Below are 14898 nucleotides of genomic sequence, written 5' to 3'. Positions count from 1 at the left end.
GTTCATCCGGTGCGTCCGCAAACGTGCCACCAGTGCCTGATACAGCAGCCGGACCCAATCCACAAAACCCTGCCAAATCCAAACCGCCCCAGACAAATAGTGCCACTCCACCCGATCGAAGGCCTTATCCGCATCCACCACCTTCACCTTTTGTCCCTCGGGGGGCATCATTATCAGTTTAGCAACCTCCTGATATTAGCCACCAGATGCCTCCCCTTCACGAACCCTGTCTAGTCCTCTCCTATCACCCCTGGAACATAGTCCTCAATTCCCGAGGCCAAAATCTTGGCCAATATCTTGGCATCCGCATTTAACAATGAGATCGGCCTTTATGACCCACTTTGCCCCGGATCCTTATCCTGCTTCAAAATCAACGGGATAGAGGTCGATGATAGCACCGCTGTCGTGCCTCATTAAACGCCCTCACCAACAAGGGCCCCGAAACTCTCCAGAACTTTTTGGAAAACTCCACTCGGTATCCATCCGGGGTCTTGCCCGACTGCATCGCCTACAGCCCCTCCATTACTACCCAATCCCTTCCACCCTCGGGGACTCCAACCTATCCAAAAATTGCCTCATCCCTCCACCCTGGGGGTTCCGACTGATATAGCCTACTGCAGAAATCCCTAAACACCCCATTCACCCCCCATCGGGTCCAAAACCGTGTTTCCCTCCTCTGGCCTTCACTTTCCCGATCTCGCTCCCTCTGTTTCCTCAATTGGTGCGCCAGCATCCTTCTCACCATTTTCATAGACTGCCCCTCTCGCCCTCCTCAGCTGCCCAACTGCCTTCCTCGTGGATAACAACCCAAACTCCATCTGCAGTTTCTGACGCTTCTTTCTATGTTTCTGACTAGAGGTGATAGTCTTGTATGTTTTTAGTCAAGTAGTCTCAATGTGAAATTAATTTATTATTGCAGCCAGTGAGAAACTAAGAACACTTCTATATTAGAGGAGTTGCCAATGCAGTCTGTTCTTCTAATGGAGATTTCACCAGCAGTCAGTGGCCTTTTGACAGATCTCTGATCATGCATATACTTTCATTACTTAGGGTAAGATGGAGGGAACTTAAGAATGCAATACATAAATGAATGTAAGTACCTTGAATAGGTTTTGGGGCCTAAATTTCATACTCTGAAGTGAAAGGTCTGTTTTGCTTTCTCAGATGTCTTGCAACCGCTTACTGCGTCTAAGCACCAGTGTACAGAATCTGCTGAGGGCTGACATTCAAGGACTGGGATCATGGCAATGTCGAATAAGGAAGATTCTACCTACTGTAACTGGAAGACGATATAAACATGGTGTTCCTGACTCCTTGAGCTGTTCGTGGTTGATGCATGATAAACACTTGGGTAAGTTCAGATTGAATTTGGATACACACATTTGTATTGTTTATCTTAATCTGCACCTTCTATAGTCCCACATCTGCAACCATTCTTTTGATTTTTTTTTATGTTCATTCTCTGGCTCAATTGGTAAGTCGGTCTCAGACTGGTGGGCTCATGTACCTTTTCAGCCTTGGCTAAAATTTAGACCTTGGAGTTGTTGGGAATTACAGATATTGACACATGTATTGCAAATTCTAGGTCCTGGATGCCTCAATCATCTGATTGCATTATGTTGTCAGAAGCTCGATCATGGTGCCGTATTTAGTTTAAACTTAATTTACAGCTCTACATCTGTGAGATTTTCAGTTTATAACTTGTTCCACAGTTGCTTTACTCATCAGTCAGGACTGGTATCTGACCCAGCATTCAAGTCAGATTTAAAGACTTCATGCCAAATATATGGGAGTTACTCTGGTTTACTTGGAATGGTAGTGATGCTTTAATCTTTTGTCTGCTCAGTGATCACCCAAGAAAGCACACTTACAGTTTTCCTCTGCTTTTTAACCACAGCAAAGCAATAACTTTGCCTGTCATTTAAATTTATTGGCTACAACTGATGTTGCATACACGGTAGCACAGTGGTTAGCATTATGGCTTCACAGCTCCAGGATTCCAGGTTCGATTCCCGGCTGGGTCATGGTCTGTGCGGAGTCTGCATGTTCTCCCCGTGTCTGCGTGGGTTTCCTCCCACAAGTCCTGAAAGATGTGCTATTAGGTAATTTGGACATTCTGAATTCCCCCTTTGTATTCCCGAACAGGCGCCAGAATGTGGCGACTCGGGGCTTTTCACAGTAACTTCATTGCAGTGTTAATGTAATCCTACTTGTAACAATAAAGATTATTATTATTGTATGTAGGGTGGGATATTATATCTCTTAATAGAAGAAACCATAAGGCTTCGCTGATATGTAGATGAGATGACCAAAACTCCCATCAATACCAGCATTTGCAAAGTGGGAATTTACATTACTGACTTTTTAAATTGCTGAAGTAGCCATCTTGATTTCTGATCTTCCTGAATCTGTTGCTGCATATGAATATTCAAAGCTCTTTGTCACGCACTCAGGACAATCGCAAGAATATTGATGTTAGGGGAAACAACATTATACTGTATGAGAAATGAGTGCTAAATGGTTGGCAAGTGGATTTGGCAGAGGCATTGCCATGGAAAATGCATCAGTTAATAGCGGCTGACAGTTAACACCCAAGCAGTGTTGTTGGCCACCTTTGTGTGCAGCTGCATCAAGCTGTGCGTGGACCCCCAGTATGCAAACACCAAGTGTCACTACATACTGAGGTTCTACCTGTCCCCGGTGTTACGAAAGGTTTTTGAAGAAAAACACCTTTGACCACAAGGCAATGAAGCAGTGGTTAGCACGTAATGTCCTCGAGGCCCTCGGGGAAAAGGAGACCGTGGAGGACGTTGGATGGTTCCCTGAGCAGACTACCAGAGTCATCTGGCAGAACGCCTTATCACTAGAACTTTCAAACAAGCACCAAGACCTAGCTTGGCTGGTGGTGAGAAGGGCCCTCCCTGTCAGATTCTTCATGCACACCCGAAGGCTCTGCGCCAATGCACGCTGCCCTCGGAGTGGCTGTGGAGGAAATGAGACGGTCACACACCTCCTTGTGGAATGTGCCTTTGCAAAGAAGGTCTGGAGAGAGATGCAGTGGTATTTGTCAAGGTTTATCCCGAACAGACCTGTGACACAGGACTCTGTGCTCTACGGACTGTTTCCAGGGACACACACCGAGACAGATATCAACTGCTGCTGGAAGGTCATCAACTCGGTGAAAGACGCTCTTTGGTCTGCCCGAAACTTGCTGATCTTCCAGTGCAAAGAATTGTCCTCGACCGCGTGTTGCAGACTGGCACATTCCAAGGTCCAGGACTACGTGCTGAGGGACGCACTCAAGCTTGGGGCAGCTGCCGCCAAGGCGCAATGGGGAAAGACCACTGTGTAAGGTCTTTCCAGCAAATGTACACCGAGGGGCGGGTAACAGTGTAAACCCCCCTCGGTCTGGGCCACCAACACTCCAATGTATAAAACAAACATGACAATGTAAATATTTAAGAAGGAATTGTAATGTAAAGAGTGATATGTGTATAATAATATCAAAATTGAAAAAACCCAAGCAGTGTTTGAAAATTTAAACTGGCCATCTTGAATATATTGTTTAGTTGAAAGAGGCGCAATTCTCTCTGCAAAGAATTGCGCCTGTGTATTAATATATGTAGCTTCTAATACACACAAGTGCGCCACACTGCAAGCCCGAGTGATGATCTTAAATTGGTTGCCAGCATAATTTTTACAATGTTAGGTATGTAGGCCATATGCCCCAAAGACTGTTAGATCATATCAAACAGTATGTCCCTTCTGCTCTTCACAATGGCCAAAGTACAGATTGTACCCAACCAACTGTGCTAGCAAAACTCAAAAACAGTGTCCATATGATTGGACATTTACTATAAGCAAAATATTGTGGATGCTGGAATCTGACACCAGAAAACAATTTCTGTTTCTTTCCTAATAGATGCTGGCAGACCTGGGGCACGATTCTCCACTCCCACGCCGGTTGGGAGAATTGCCTGGGCCGCCAATATTTCCCGCGACGCCGGTCCGACGCCCTCCCGCGATTCTCCCAAGCGGCGGGAACGGCCCGGTCGAGTTTCGCGGGCCGGAGAATCGCCGGAGACTCCCAAAATGGCAATTCTCCGGCACCCCCGCTATTCTCAGGCCTGGATGGGTTCCCCCCGGCGCCGTCCACACCTGGTCGCTGCCGTCGTGAACGGTGCATGAACGCTGGGGGGGGGCGGCCTGCGGGGGGGGGGGGGGGGGGGATCCTGCACCAGGGGGTACCTCAAATGTGGCATGGCCCGCGATCGGTGCCCACCGATCGTCGGGCCGTCCTCTCTGAAGGAGGACCTCCTTCCTTCCGCGGCCCCGCAAGATCTGTCTGATCTTGGAGAGGAGAGAACGGCAACCACGCATGCGCGGGATGACGCCAGTTATGCGGCGGCGCCTTTACGCGAAGGACAAGGCCTGGCGCGTGTAGATGACGCGGCCCCGATCCTAGCCCATTGTCGGGGCCTGAATCGGTCGGGATCGGGGCCGTTTCATGCTGTTGTGAACCTCGACGGCGTTCACGACGACGCAGCCACTTCGGCGTGGGAGTGGAGAATCCCGCCCCTGCTGTTTTTCCAGCGTCCCCTGTTTTTGTTCACTAAATAGTCCTCTGTGCAAAAAATTACACTGACAAACTATTTTAAATTGTCATTTGGGCTCACAGTGTGGCACATTTGTGTGTACTGGAAGGTACAGATATTAATGCACAGGATCCTGTTCTTTGCATCGAGAAAGAACATGTACTCACACTACACCTGTTTCAGCTAAACAAGATAAGTGATACCATTCCCTGGTTCATTCCTCAGAGCAATGCTTTGATAAGATTCAAGTTGCCTGGTTTAACTTTGCTTGCTGTCGTTCAGCATTAACTGATGCCTTCTCCGGTACTTTGGACTGTGGGAGGAAACCGGAGCACCCAGAGGAACCCCATGCAGACAATGACCAAGGTGGACTGGAACCCAAGTCCCTGGCGCTGTGAGGCAGCATGCTAACAGCTCTGCCACCTTGTCGTCCCTAGACTTGGCTCCAGTTGTGTTTTAATGCTACGTTTTGCAGTGAATATATGGACTAAAAAGTAAGCTTTGATTTGTGAAGTGAGATAATTAATTTAAATTCTAACCAGTTCATGCTTGCTGACAAAATTTAGTTTCCCACATTGAGTTGTGTGGGTAGCGCCAATAAAAACTTGTACTCCACAGCTGCCTCACGAAACCGATCCTGGGTTTGATCCCGGCCCCAGGTCACTGTCTGTGTGGAGTTTGCACATTCTCCACGTGATGCGTGGGTATCACCCCCACAACCCAAAAGGTGAATTGGCCACACTAAATTGCCCCTTAATTGGAAAAAAAGAATTGGGTACTCTAAATTTTAAAGCAAAACTTGTACTCTTTTGCATTTTTTTGTCTTTTGCTCCATTCTCTTCCTTATAACCTTGCATTTATTAGACTTGTACCTGATTGAAGATACCATGAAATCCATGCCTTGTTAAGGTACTTAAAATTAAAGAACTAAAATCCTGTTACTTTTTCAGAATTGAAGTTTAATGACGTGGTGATGCGTTTAGATTATGTTTGGCTACGGGATCATTGCCGCTCTGCATCATGTTACAACCCAAAGACCAATCAGCGAAGCTTGGATACAGCTCAGGTGGATTTAGCCATCAAGCCAGCAAAAATACGTTCAGATAATGATGCGATCTACATAACCTGTAAGTTACTTACTCCTTTATGCGCATAGTACAATTCTTTATTTAGCAAGGCCAATTCTTAAGGAATCGGGAGACGTTTAAACTGTGTGAGAATAAAATTTAATTTGTCACTTTTAATGCTAGTTAATAATACCAGTTCTTTGAGCATGCTAAGCATGATTCTTTTTCCTTTGTTTGTAACCATTTCAGTCTCTTTCCTGTTTTGCTCACAGGGCCAGATAATCACATGACCAAGTATGCCTTGTCATGGTTGGCAAAATATTCTTTTGAAGGCCAGGTGCAGATAGTTCAACCTCGTATCCTTTGGAATGCTGCAGTTTATAAAGAAGCTGAAATGCCTTACGTCACTTACAATTCTGTGATGGAGTCTGATGAGGAACTAAAAAAATTTTTAGAAACTTTCCTGCTTTATGGCATTGCTTTTATTGATGAAGCTCCTGCGAGTGTTGAAGCAACAGAAACTGTAGCTTTGCGTGTTGGTTTGATCAGGTACGATTTTCTTTTAGATGGTGAGAATTCCTTGTCAGTTGGTATTAAAGCTTCAAATTCTGATCTGACCAGGATTTTTATATGATCCCTTTTTGCTTGGTTTAAGTCTATTTTAATGTCTCGCATCTTAAGTTGCATTATAACAGCTGTTAAGATTTTGGTGGAGACTCGTGACTTTCTTAAACTCAAAATTCCCAGTTTTTACACCATAAAAATACATGTTTCATGAATACATGGTTTAATGTACAAAAATTAAGGCATGTACTACTATCAACACTATATTTAATAAACACTTCCATTTTAGACACACACACACACCACAACAGAATATTCCCTGTTCTGTTTTTTATTTCCACCCAATAGTTCCCCTTTAGATATTGAGGGTTCCTTAATGCTTTCACTCTCTCTGGCAAACTCGGTGTGCCACATCTCTCAGAAGTTAAGTTTGATTTTTCTCAATGTTCCCACTATTCTGCATGATATGAGATTTTGGGGATGGCGCAGTGGTTAGCACTGCTGCCTCACTACACCGAGGTCCCAGGTTCAATCCTGGCACTGGGTCACTGTCCATGTGGAGTTTGCACATTCTCCCCCTCACCTTCACAACCCAAAGATGTGCAGGATAGGTGGATTGGCCACGCTAAATTGCCCCTTAATTGGAAAAAATGAATTGGGTACACTAAATTTATTTTAAAAAAGAGATTTCTTTGAATCCTTCCATTAACATCCAGCTAGGTCAACCCTCCTTCGATACCTCACAGTTATGGACTCCCCAGCTTGAGTATGGACCTTACTGCATCCTTGTTTGGGATTCCAAATCAGAAACAACCTGGTTCCTGATAGCCTTCTGCTCCTTGTCCCCAGCTCTTGATGGATTCTCTCTGTCTTCTGTAAACTGTTCCAGACCCAAACTTCAACCCTTATTCTGAGATACCTACAGACAGCCTGCCTCCAGTCTGCTGTCATGCACTTTGGTAGGAAGAATAGAAGAGCTGAATATTATTTAAATGGAGAAAGACTGCAGAAAGCTGCAGTTCCGAGGGATTTGGAAGTCCTCATGCATAAATCCCCAAAAGCTAACATGCAAGTTGAGCAGGTAATAGGGAAAGAAAATGGAATATTGACCTTCATTTCAAAGAGAATGGATTTTTAAAATATGGAAGTCATGCTCAAGCTCTACAAGGCATGAGTTAGATCACACCTGGAATGCTATGACCAGTTTTGGTCCCCCTATCTAAGGAAATATATACTGACTTTGGAGGCAGTCCAGGGAAGGTTTACTAGGTTGATTCTGGGTATGGAGGGATTCTCTTCTCTGGAGTGGTTGAGTGCGCTGGGCCTGTACTCAATGGAGTTTAGAAGAATGAGAGACAACCTAATTGAGACATACAGGATTCTTGGGGGGCTTGACAGGTTGGATGCTGAGAGATTGTTTCCCTTTGTGGGGGAGTCTAGGACCAGAGGGCATAATCAGACGGATGAGGAGGAATTTCTTCTCTGAGAGGATAGTGAATCTGCGGAATTCTTTTCTGCAGAAAGCTGTGGAGGCTGGGTCGGTAACTATGTTCACGGCTGAGACAGACAGATTTTAAATCCGTAAAGGAATCTGGTGTTATGGGAATAAGGTAGGAAAGTGGAATTGAGGATTATCATTTCAGATCAGTCACGATTTCATTGAATGGCACAGCATACTCGGTGGGCCAAATGGCCTGTTCCTATGTCATATGGTCTTGTGGCCTCATTCAGAGAGGTCAATATAGTCCTAGGTATGAATATCTCTCACTATCATCTGCAACTTAGATCAACTGTAGACCTGACTGATGAGCTATCCAGAACATGCTTTTTTGAATTTACCCTACATTTAAAAATTACGATTTCTAAACTAATTTTTTTATAATATACGTATTTGTAACACAGCCACTCTTGTTACCCCTAAAATAATGTGAAATATACTGCACTTACATTAATCTGTATCACAGTACTTTTGTGGTAAGTTTGTAGGTAAGTGGAATAATATTAGATCCTGGATTGAAATTTGTGACAGGTGCTTTCCAAGTGTCTATTTTAATGTTCACATAGCCTAGAAGACCATAAGACATGGGAGCAGAATTTGGGCCACTCGGCCCATCGAGTCTGCTCCGCCATTCAATCATGGCTGATATTTTCTCATCCCCATTCTCCTGCCTTCTCCCCATAACCCCTGATCCCCTTATTAATCATGAACCTATCTATCTCTGTCTTAAAGACACTCAGTGAATTGGCCTCCACAGCCTTCTGCGGCAAAGAGTTCCGCAGATTCACCACCCTCTGGCTGAAGAAATTCCTCCTCCTCTCTGTTTTAAAGAATCGTCCCTTTAGTCTGAGATGGTGTCCTACGGCTCTAGTTTTTCCTACAAATGGAAACATCCTCTCCATGTCCACTCTATTCAGACCTTGCAGTATCTTGTAACTATCAATAAGATCCCCTCTCATCCTTCTAAACTCCAATGAGTACAGACACAGAGTCCTCAAACATTCTTCATTCGACAAGTTCTTCATTCCAGGGATCATTCTTGTGACCCTCCTATGGACCCTTTCCAAGGCCAGCACATCCTTCCTTAGATACAGGGCCCAAAACTGCTCACAATATTCCAAATGGGGTCTGATTCGAGCCTTACACAGCCTCAAAAGTACATCCCTGGGGTCTTGTATTCTAGCCCTCTCGACATGAATGCTAACATTACATTTGCCTTCTTAACTGCCGACTGAACCTGCACATTAACCTTAAGAGAATCGTGAACAAGGGCTCTCCAGTCCCTTTGCGCTTCTGATTTTCGAAGCATTTCCCCATTTAGAAAAGTCTACGCCTAAATTCCTCCTTCCAAAGTGCATAACCTCACACTTTTCCACATGGTATTCCATCTGCCACTTCTTTGCCCACTCTCCTAGCTTGTCCAAGTCCTTCCGCAGCCCCCTTGCTTCTTCAATATTACATGTCCTTCTACAGATCTTTGTATCATCTACAAACTTAGCAATAGTGCCTTCACTTTCTTCTTCCAGATCGTTAATGTATATTGTGAAAAGTTGTGGTCCCAGCACAGACCCCTGAGGCACACCACTAGTCACCGCCTGCTATCCTGAAAAAGACCCCTTTACCCACTCTCTGCCTTCTGCCAGTCAGCCAATCCTCTATACATGCCAGGATCCTACCCTTAACACCATGGGCTTTTAACTTTTTTTTAATAAATAGAGTGCCCAATTATTTTTTTCCAATTAAGGGGCAATTTAGCGTGGCTAATCCACCTAACCTGCACATCTTTGGGTTGTGGGGGTGAAACCCACGCAGACATGGGGAGAATGTGCAAACTCCACACGGACAGTGACCCAGGGCCGGGATTCGAACCCGGGTCCTCAGCGCCGCAGGCAGCAATGCTAACCACTGAGCCACGTGCCGCCCGCTTTTAACCTATTTAACAGTCTCCTATGTGGCACTTTGTTAAAGGTGTTTGCGGGAATGGAGATGAGGGAGTGGAGGAAAGAAGACATTGGACAATCAATACAATCTTCTGGGAGAGACAAAACACAGCCAAATAAATCCTCACAATCCCAAAAAATGAAATTACTTCTTGGAGTCATAGAGCTATTCCACCATCATTCCTGTGTCAGCTCTTTAGAGCAATGCAACACCCTTATTCTTCCCATAACCTTGTAAATTGTTTCCCTTCAATAGTTATCCAGTTCTCTTTGTCCAACTCATTTTATATTTTAAAAAATTGTTTCTGGTTCTTGGCCAATTACTGTAAATTTGTGTCTTCTAATTATTGACTCTTACCATTGGAAATAGTTTCTTATTTCTTCTCATCCTTCATGATTTTGAACACCCCTATACATATCTCTGAATCTTCCGTTCGGTGAACAACCCACTTCTCGGACCACCGCTTAACTCAAGTCCCTGGTACCATTCAATAAATCTCTTCACCCTTTCAAGGGCCTAAATTTCCACCTTAAACTGTGATGCCTGGAACTGATCATAATACATCAGCTCAGGATCAAGGTTCTTTTCCCAATTCCTGTAAATCTGTGTCCTGTGGTCACTGTCTCTTATGTTCAGGTTTCGTCAAAATTTCCATTTGTATTGTTATGCCTGTACTAATAAAGCCAAGAATAGCATTTGCTTTAATCGCATTCTCAACTTGTCCTGTCACCTTCAAAGGCTTGTGTAGATACACTTCCAAGTCTCTCTCTATGTACCCCTGTATCATTTGGTTTATGTTGCCTCCCCTCATTTGTCTGACCACTTCACACTTCACTTCTGTTAAATTTCATCTTCCCACTTTACCAAATTTGTCATCCTGACATTGATTACCATCCTCGTATTTTATTGTGTTTTGTAACATCTGTAAACTTTGAAATTACACCCGATATACTGAAGTCCAGGTGATTAATGCACATCAACAAAAGCAATGGTCCTAATACTGACCCTTGGGGAAAGTCACTATATCCTTCAGTCTGAAATATACTAACCATTCACTTCTGTCATTTCTCTCCCTTTTGCCGGTTTTGTAATCGTTCTGCCACAGTCTACATCTCTCAATCGAAGGGGCTTCACTTTTGCTAACCACTTGATTATGTAGTACTGGGCTTCAATTTTGCGAAGCACTTGATTATGGCAGCCTGGGCGGTAGTTTGGTGGTTAGCACTATGACTTCACAGCACCAGGGTCCCAGGTTCGATTCCCGCTTGGGTTACTGTCTGTGCGGAGTCTATACGTTCTCCCCATGTCTGCGTGAGTTTCCTCCAGGTGCTCCAGTTTCCTCCCACAAGTCCCGAAAGACGTGGGGCGAGATTCTCAGACCCTCCGCCGGGTCGGAGAATTGCCGGGGGCTGACGTGAATCCCGCCCCCGCCGGTTGCCGAATTCCACCACCGGATATTCTGCGGTGGCGGGAATCGCGCCGTGCTGGTTGGCGGGCCCCCCCCCCCCCGCGATTTTCCGGCCCAGATGGGCCGAAGTCCCGCCGCTAACATGCCTGTCCCGCCGGCGTAGATTAAACCACCTACCTTACCGGCGGGACAAGGTGGCGCGGGCGGGCTCTGGGGTCCTGGGGGGGGGGCGTGGGGCGATCTGGCCCCGGGGGTGCCCCCACGGTGGCCTGGCCCGCGATCGGGGCCCACCAATCCGCGGGCGGGCCTGTGCCGTGGGGGCACTCTTTCCCTTCCGCCTTTGCTACGGTCTTCACCATGGCGGAGGCGGAAGAGACTCCCTCCACTGCGCATGCGCGGGAATGCCATCAGCGGCCGCTAATGCTCCCGCGCATGCGCCGCCTGGAGATGTCATTTCTGCGCCAGCTGGCGGGGCACCAAAGGCCTTTTCCGCCAGCTGGCGGGGCGGAAATTCGTCCGGTGCGGGCCTAGCCCCTTAAGGTTGGGGCTCGGCCCCCAAAAATGCGGAGCATTCCGCACCTTTGGGGCGGCGCGATGCCCGACTGATTTGCGCCGTTTTGGGCGCCAGTCGGCTGACATCACGCCGTTTCCGGAGAATTTCTTTCGTGCTATTAGGCAATTTGGACATTCTGAATTCTCCCTCTGTACCCGAACAGGCGCCGGAGTGTGGCAACTAGGGGCTTTTCACAGTAACTTTTTTTTTAAATTTAGAGTACCCAATTATTTCTTTTCCAATTAAGGGGCAATTTAGTGTGGCCAATCCACCCACCCTGCACATCTTTGTGTTGTGGGGGTCAAACCCACGCAGACATGGGGAGAATGTGCAAACTCCACACAGACAGTGACCCGGGATCGAACCTGGGTCCTCAGCACCGTTGGCAGCAGTGCTAACCACTGGGCCACCGTGCTGCCCTTTTTCACAGTAACTTCATTGCAGTGTTGGTGTAAGCCTACTTGTGACAATAAAGACAGAGGATTCAGGGTGATTTAGCAGTTTGGATCAGAAATTGGCTAGCTGGAAGAAGACAAAGGGTGGTGGTTGATGGGAAATGTTCAGACTGGAGTCCAGTTACTAGTGGTGTACCACAAGGATCTGTTTTGGGGCCACTGCTGTTTGTCATTTTTATAAATGATCTGGAGGAGGGCGTAGAAGGATGGGTGAGTAAATTTGCAGATGACACTAAAGTCGGTGGAGTTGTGAACAGTGCAGAAGGATGTTACAAGTTACAGAGGGACATAGATAAGCTGCAGCGCTGGGCTGAGAGGTGGCAAATGGAGTTTAATGCAGAAAAGTGTGAAGTGATTCATTTTTGAAGGAATAACAAGAAGACAGAGTACTGGGCTAATGGTAAGATTCTTGGCAGTGTGGATGAGCAGAGAGATCTCTGTGTCCATGTGCATAGATCCCTGAAAGTTGCCACCCAGGTTGAGAGGGTTGTTAAGAAGGCGTACGGTGTGTTAGCTTTTATTGGTAGAGGGATTGAGTTTCGGAGCCATGAGGTCATGTTGCAGCTGTACAAAACTGGTGCGGCCGCATTTGGAGTATCGTGTGCAATTCTGGTCGCCGCATTATAGGAAGGATGTGGAAGCATTGGAAAGGGTGCAGAGGAGATTTACCAGAATGTTGCCTGGTATGGAGGGAAGATCTTATGAGAGAAGGCTGAGGGACTTGAGGCTGTTTTCGTTAGCGAGAAGAAGGTTAAGAGGTGACTTAATTGAGGCATACAAGATGATCAAAGGATTAGATAGGGTGGACAGTGAGAGCCTTTTTCCTCGGATGGTGATGTCTAGCACGAGGGGACATAGCAAATTGAGGGGAGATAGATATAGGACAGATGTCAGAGGTAGGTTCTTTACTCAGAGTAGTAAGGGCGTGGAATGCCCTGCCTGCAACAGTAGTGGACTCGCCAACACTAAGGGCATTCAAATGGTCATTGGATAGACATATGGACGATAAGGGAATAGTGTAGATGGGCTTTAGAGTGGTTTCACAGGTCGGCGCAACATCGAGGGCCGAAGGGCCTGTACTGTGCTGTAATGTTCTATGTTCAATGCCTTTTTGAACATTCATATAAACATAGATTGCACCACCTTTGTCAACTCTGACCATTTCGTTAATTGAAGAAATTAACGGGCTGGTATAGCACAGTGGACTAAATGGCTGGCTTGTAATCCAGAACAAGGCCAGCAGCGTGGGTTCAATTCCCGTACCGGTCTCCCCGAACAGGCGCCGGAATGTGGTGACTAGGGGCTTTTCACAGTAACTTCATTGGGGCTGGATTAGCACAGGGCTAAATAGCTGGCTTTTAAAGCAGACCAAGGCAGGCCAGCAGCGTTGGTTCAATTCCCGTACCAGCCTCCCCAAACAGGCGCTGGAATGTGGCGACAAGGGGCTTTTCACAGTAACTTAATTTGAAGCCTACTTGTGACAATAAACGATTATCATTTCATTGTTTTTTTCAAATCAGTTAAGTTGTTTAACAAATGGATGAAGTTCATTTATTAACCAATTAATTTTCTCTTTTGTCTATATTTGTCTAACTGGCTTGTAGATGTCAGGTTTCTCCCTTTTTTTAAGTAAGATATAACAGCCGTTGCAATTCTCTAGCCCTCTGACAGCACCTCCATTTGCAATGAGAATTGGAAAATAGTGACCAGAGCCTCTGCAATTCCCACCCTTACTTCACTCTATAAATCCAGAAAGCATCTTGTCTGGGTCAAGTGACTTTGTCTTTTGAGAAGTGGTAACTAATTTTGTCTCTGTCTTTATTTTTATCTTATCCAATATCACTACCTGCTCCTTACTGCTATATTGGCAGTATCTTCCTTAGCGAAGAAATATGGAAAGTACTCATTGTGTATTTTTCATGTTCTCTGTCTCTTTTCCCCATGCCTAGGGCAGCACGGTAGCACAAGTGGCTAGCACTGGGGCTTCACAGCGCCAGGGTCCCAGGTTCGATTCCCCGCTGGGTCACTGTCTGTGCGGAGTCTGCACGTTCTCCCCATGTCTGAGTGGGTTTCCTCTGGGTGCTCCAGTTTCCTCCCACAGTCCAAAGATGTGCAGGTTAGGTGGTTTGGCCATGCTAAATTGCCCTTAGTGTCCAAAAAGGTTAGGAGGGGTTACGGGGATAGGGTGGAAGTGAGGGTTTAAGTGTGTCGGTGCAGACTCGATGGGCCGAATGGCCTCCTGCACTGTATGTTCTATGTTCTAATTGACCCTGGTCACCTTTGACTACTATTTTGATATGTATTTGACTCTTGGTTCTCCTTTTTAATGTTAGCTTCTAACCTTATCTCAACTATATCATTCCTTTTCCAGTGTTACAATTTCTTTGATCAATCCTGCTACCCATCTGCACCTTTTTCTCTATCTTTCCTGAATACCTTGTAATAATAAATAATTTGAACTAGATCTCTTATTCCATTAGTCCCATCTGCTGACTTGTGCCGATTGCCCATCAAACCTACCCACACTCCCAAGCATTTGTGTACATGCACCCAAAGCTGTCTTGGACCCATGTGCACAAATCTGGGGCGAGATTCTCCGACCCCCCGCCGGGTCGGAGAATCGCCGGGGGCTGGCGTGAATCCCGCCCCCGCCAGTTGCCGAAGTCTCCGGCACCGGATATTCGGCGGGGGCGGGAATCGCGCCGGTTGGTGGCCCCCCCCCCCGCGCGATTCTCCAGCCCGGATGGGCCGAAGTCCCACCGCTAAAATGCCTGTCCCGCCGGCGTAAATTAAACCACCTACCTTACCGGCGGGACA

General features: G+C 46.2%; 1 protein-coding gene across 3 annotated transcripts in view; it reads left to right on the top strand.

Moving 5' to 3' along the window:
• Window positions 1-14898, top strand: part of tmlhe (trimethyllysine hydroxylase, epsilon) — a 47138-nt gene that overhangs the window by 24342 nt on the left and 7898 nt on the right. For all 3 annotated transcript variants that reach the window (XM_072505287.1, XM_072505286.1, XM_072505288.1), the window contains exons 2-4: window positions 1165-1351; window positions 5546-5722; window positions 5935-6211. In XM_072505287.1, coding sequence (XP_072361388.1) covers window positions 1165-1351; window positions 5546-5722; window positions 5935-6211 — 641 coding nt within the window. The remainder of the gene's footprint in view (window positions 1-1164; window positions 1352-5545; window positions 5723-5934; window positions 6212-14898) is intronic.

Source organism: Scyliorhinus torazame, chromosome 5 (genome assembly GCF_047496885.1).
Source record: "Scyliorhinus torazame isolate Kashiwa2021f chromosome 5, sScyTor2.1, whole genome shotgun sequence".
NCBI lineage: Eukaryota > Metazoa > Chordata > Chondrichthyes > Carcharhiniformes > Scyliorhinidae > Scyliorhinus > Scyliorhinus torazame.
Note: the sequence above shows the minus strand (reverse complement) of the source record. Positions and strands in the feature narration are given on the sequence as shown.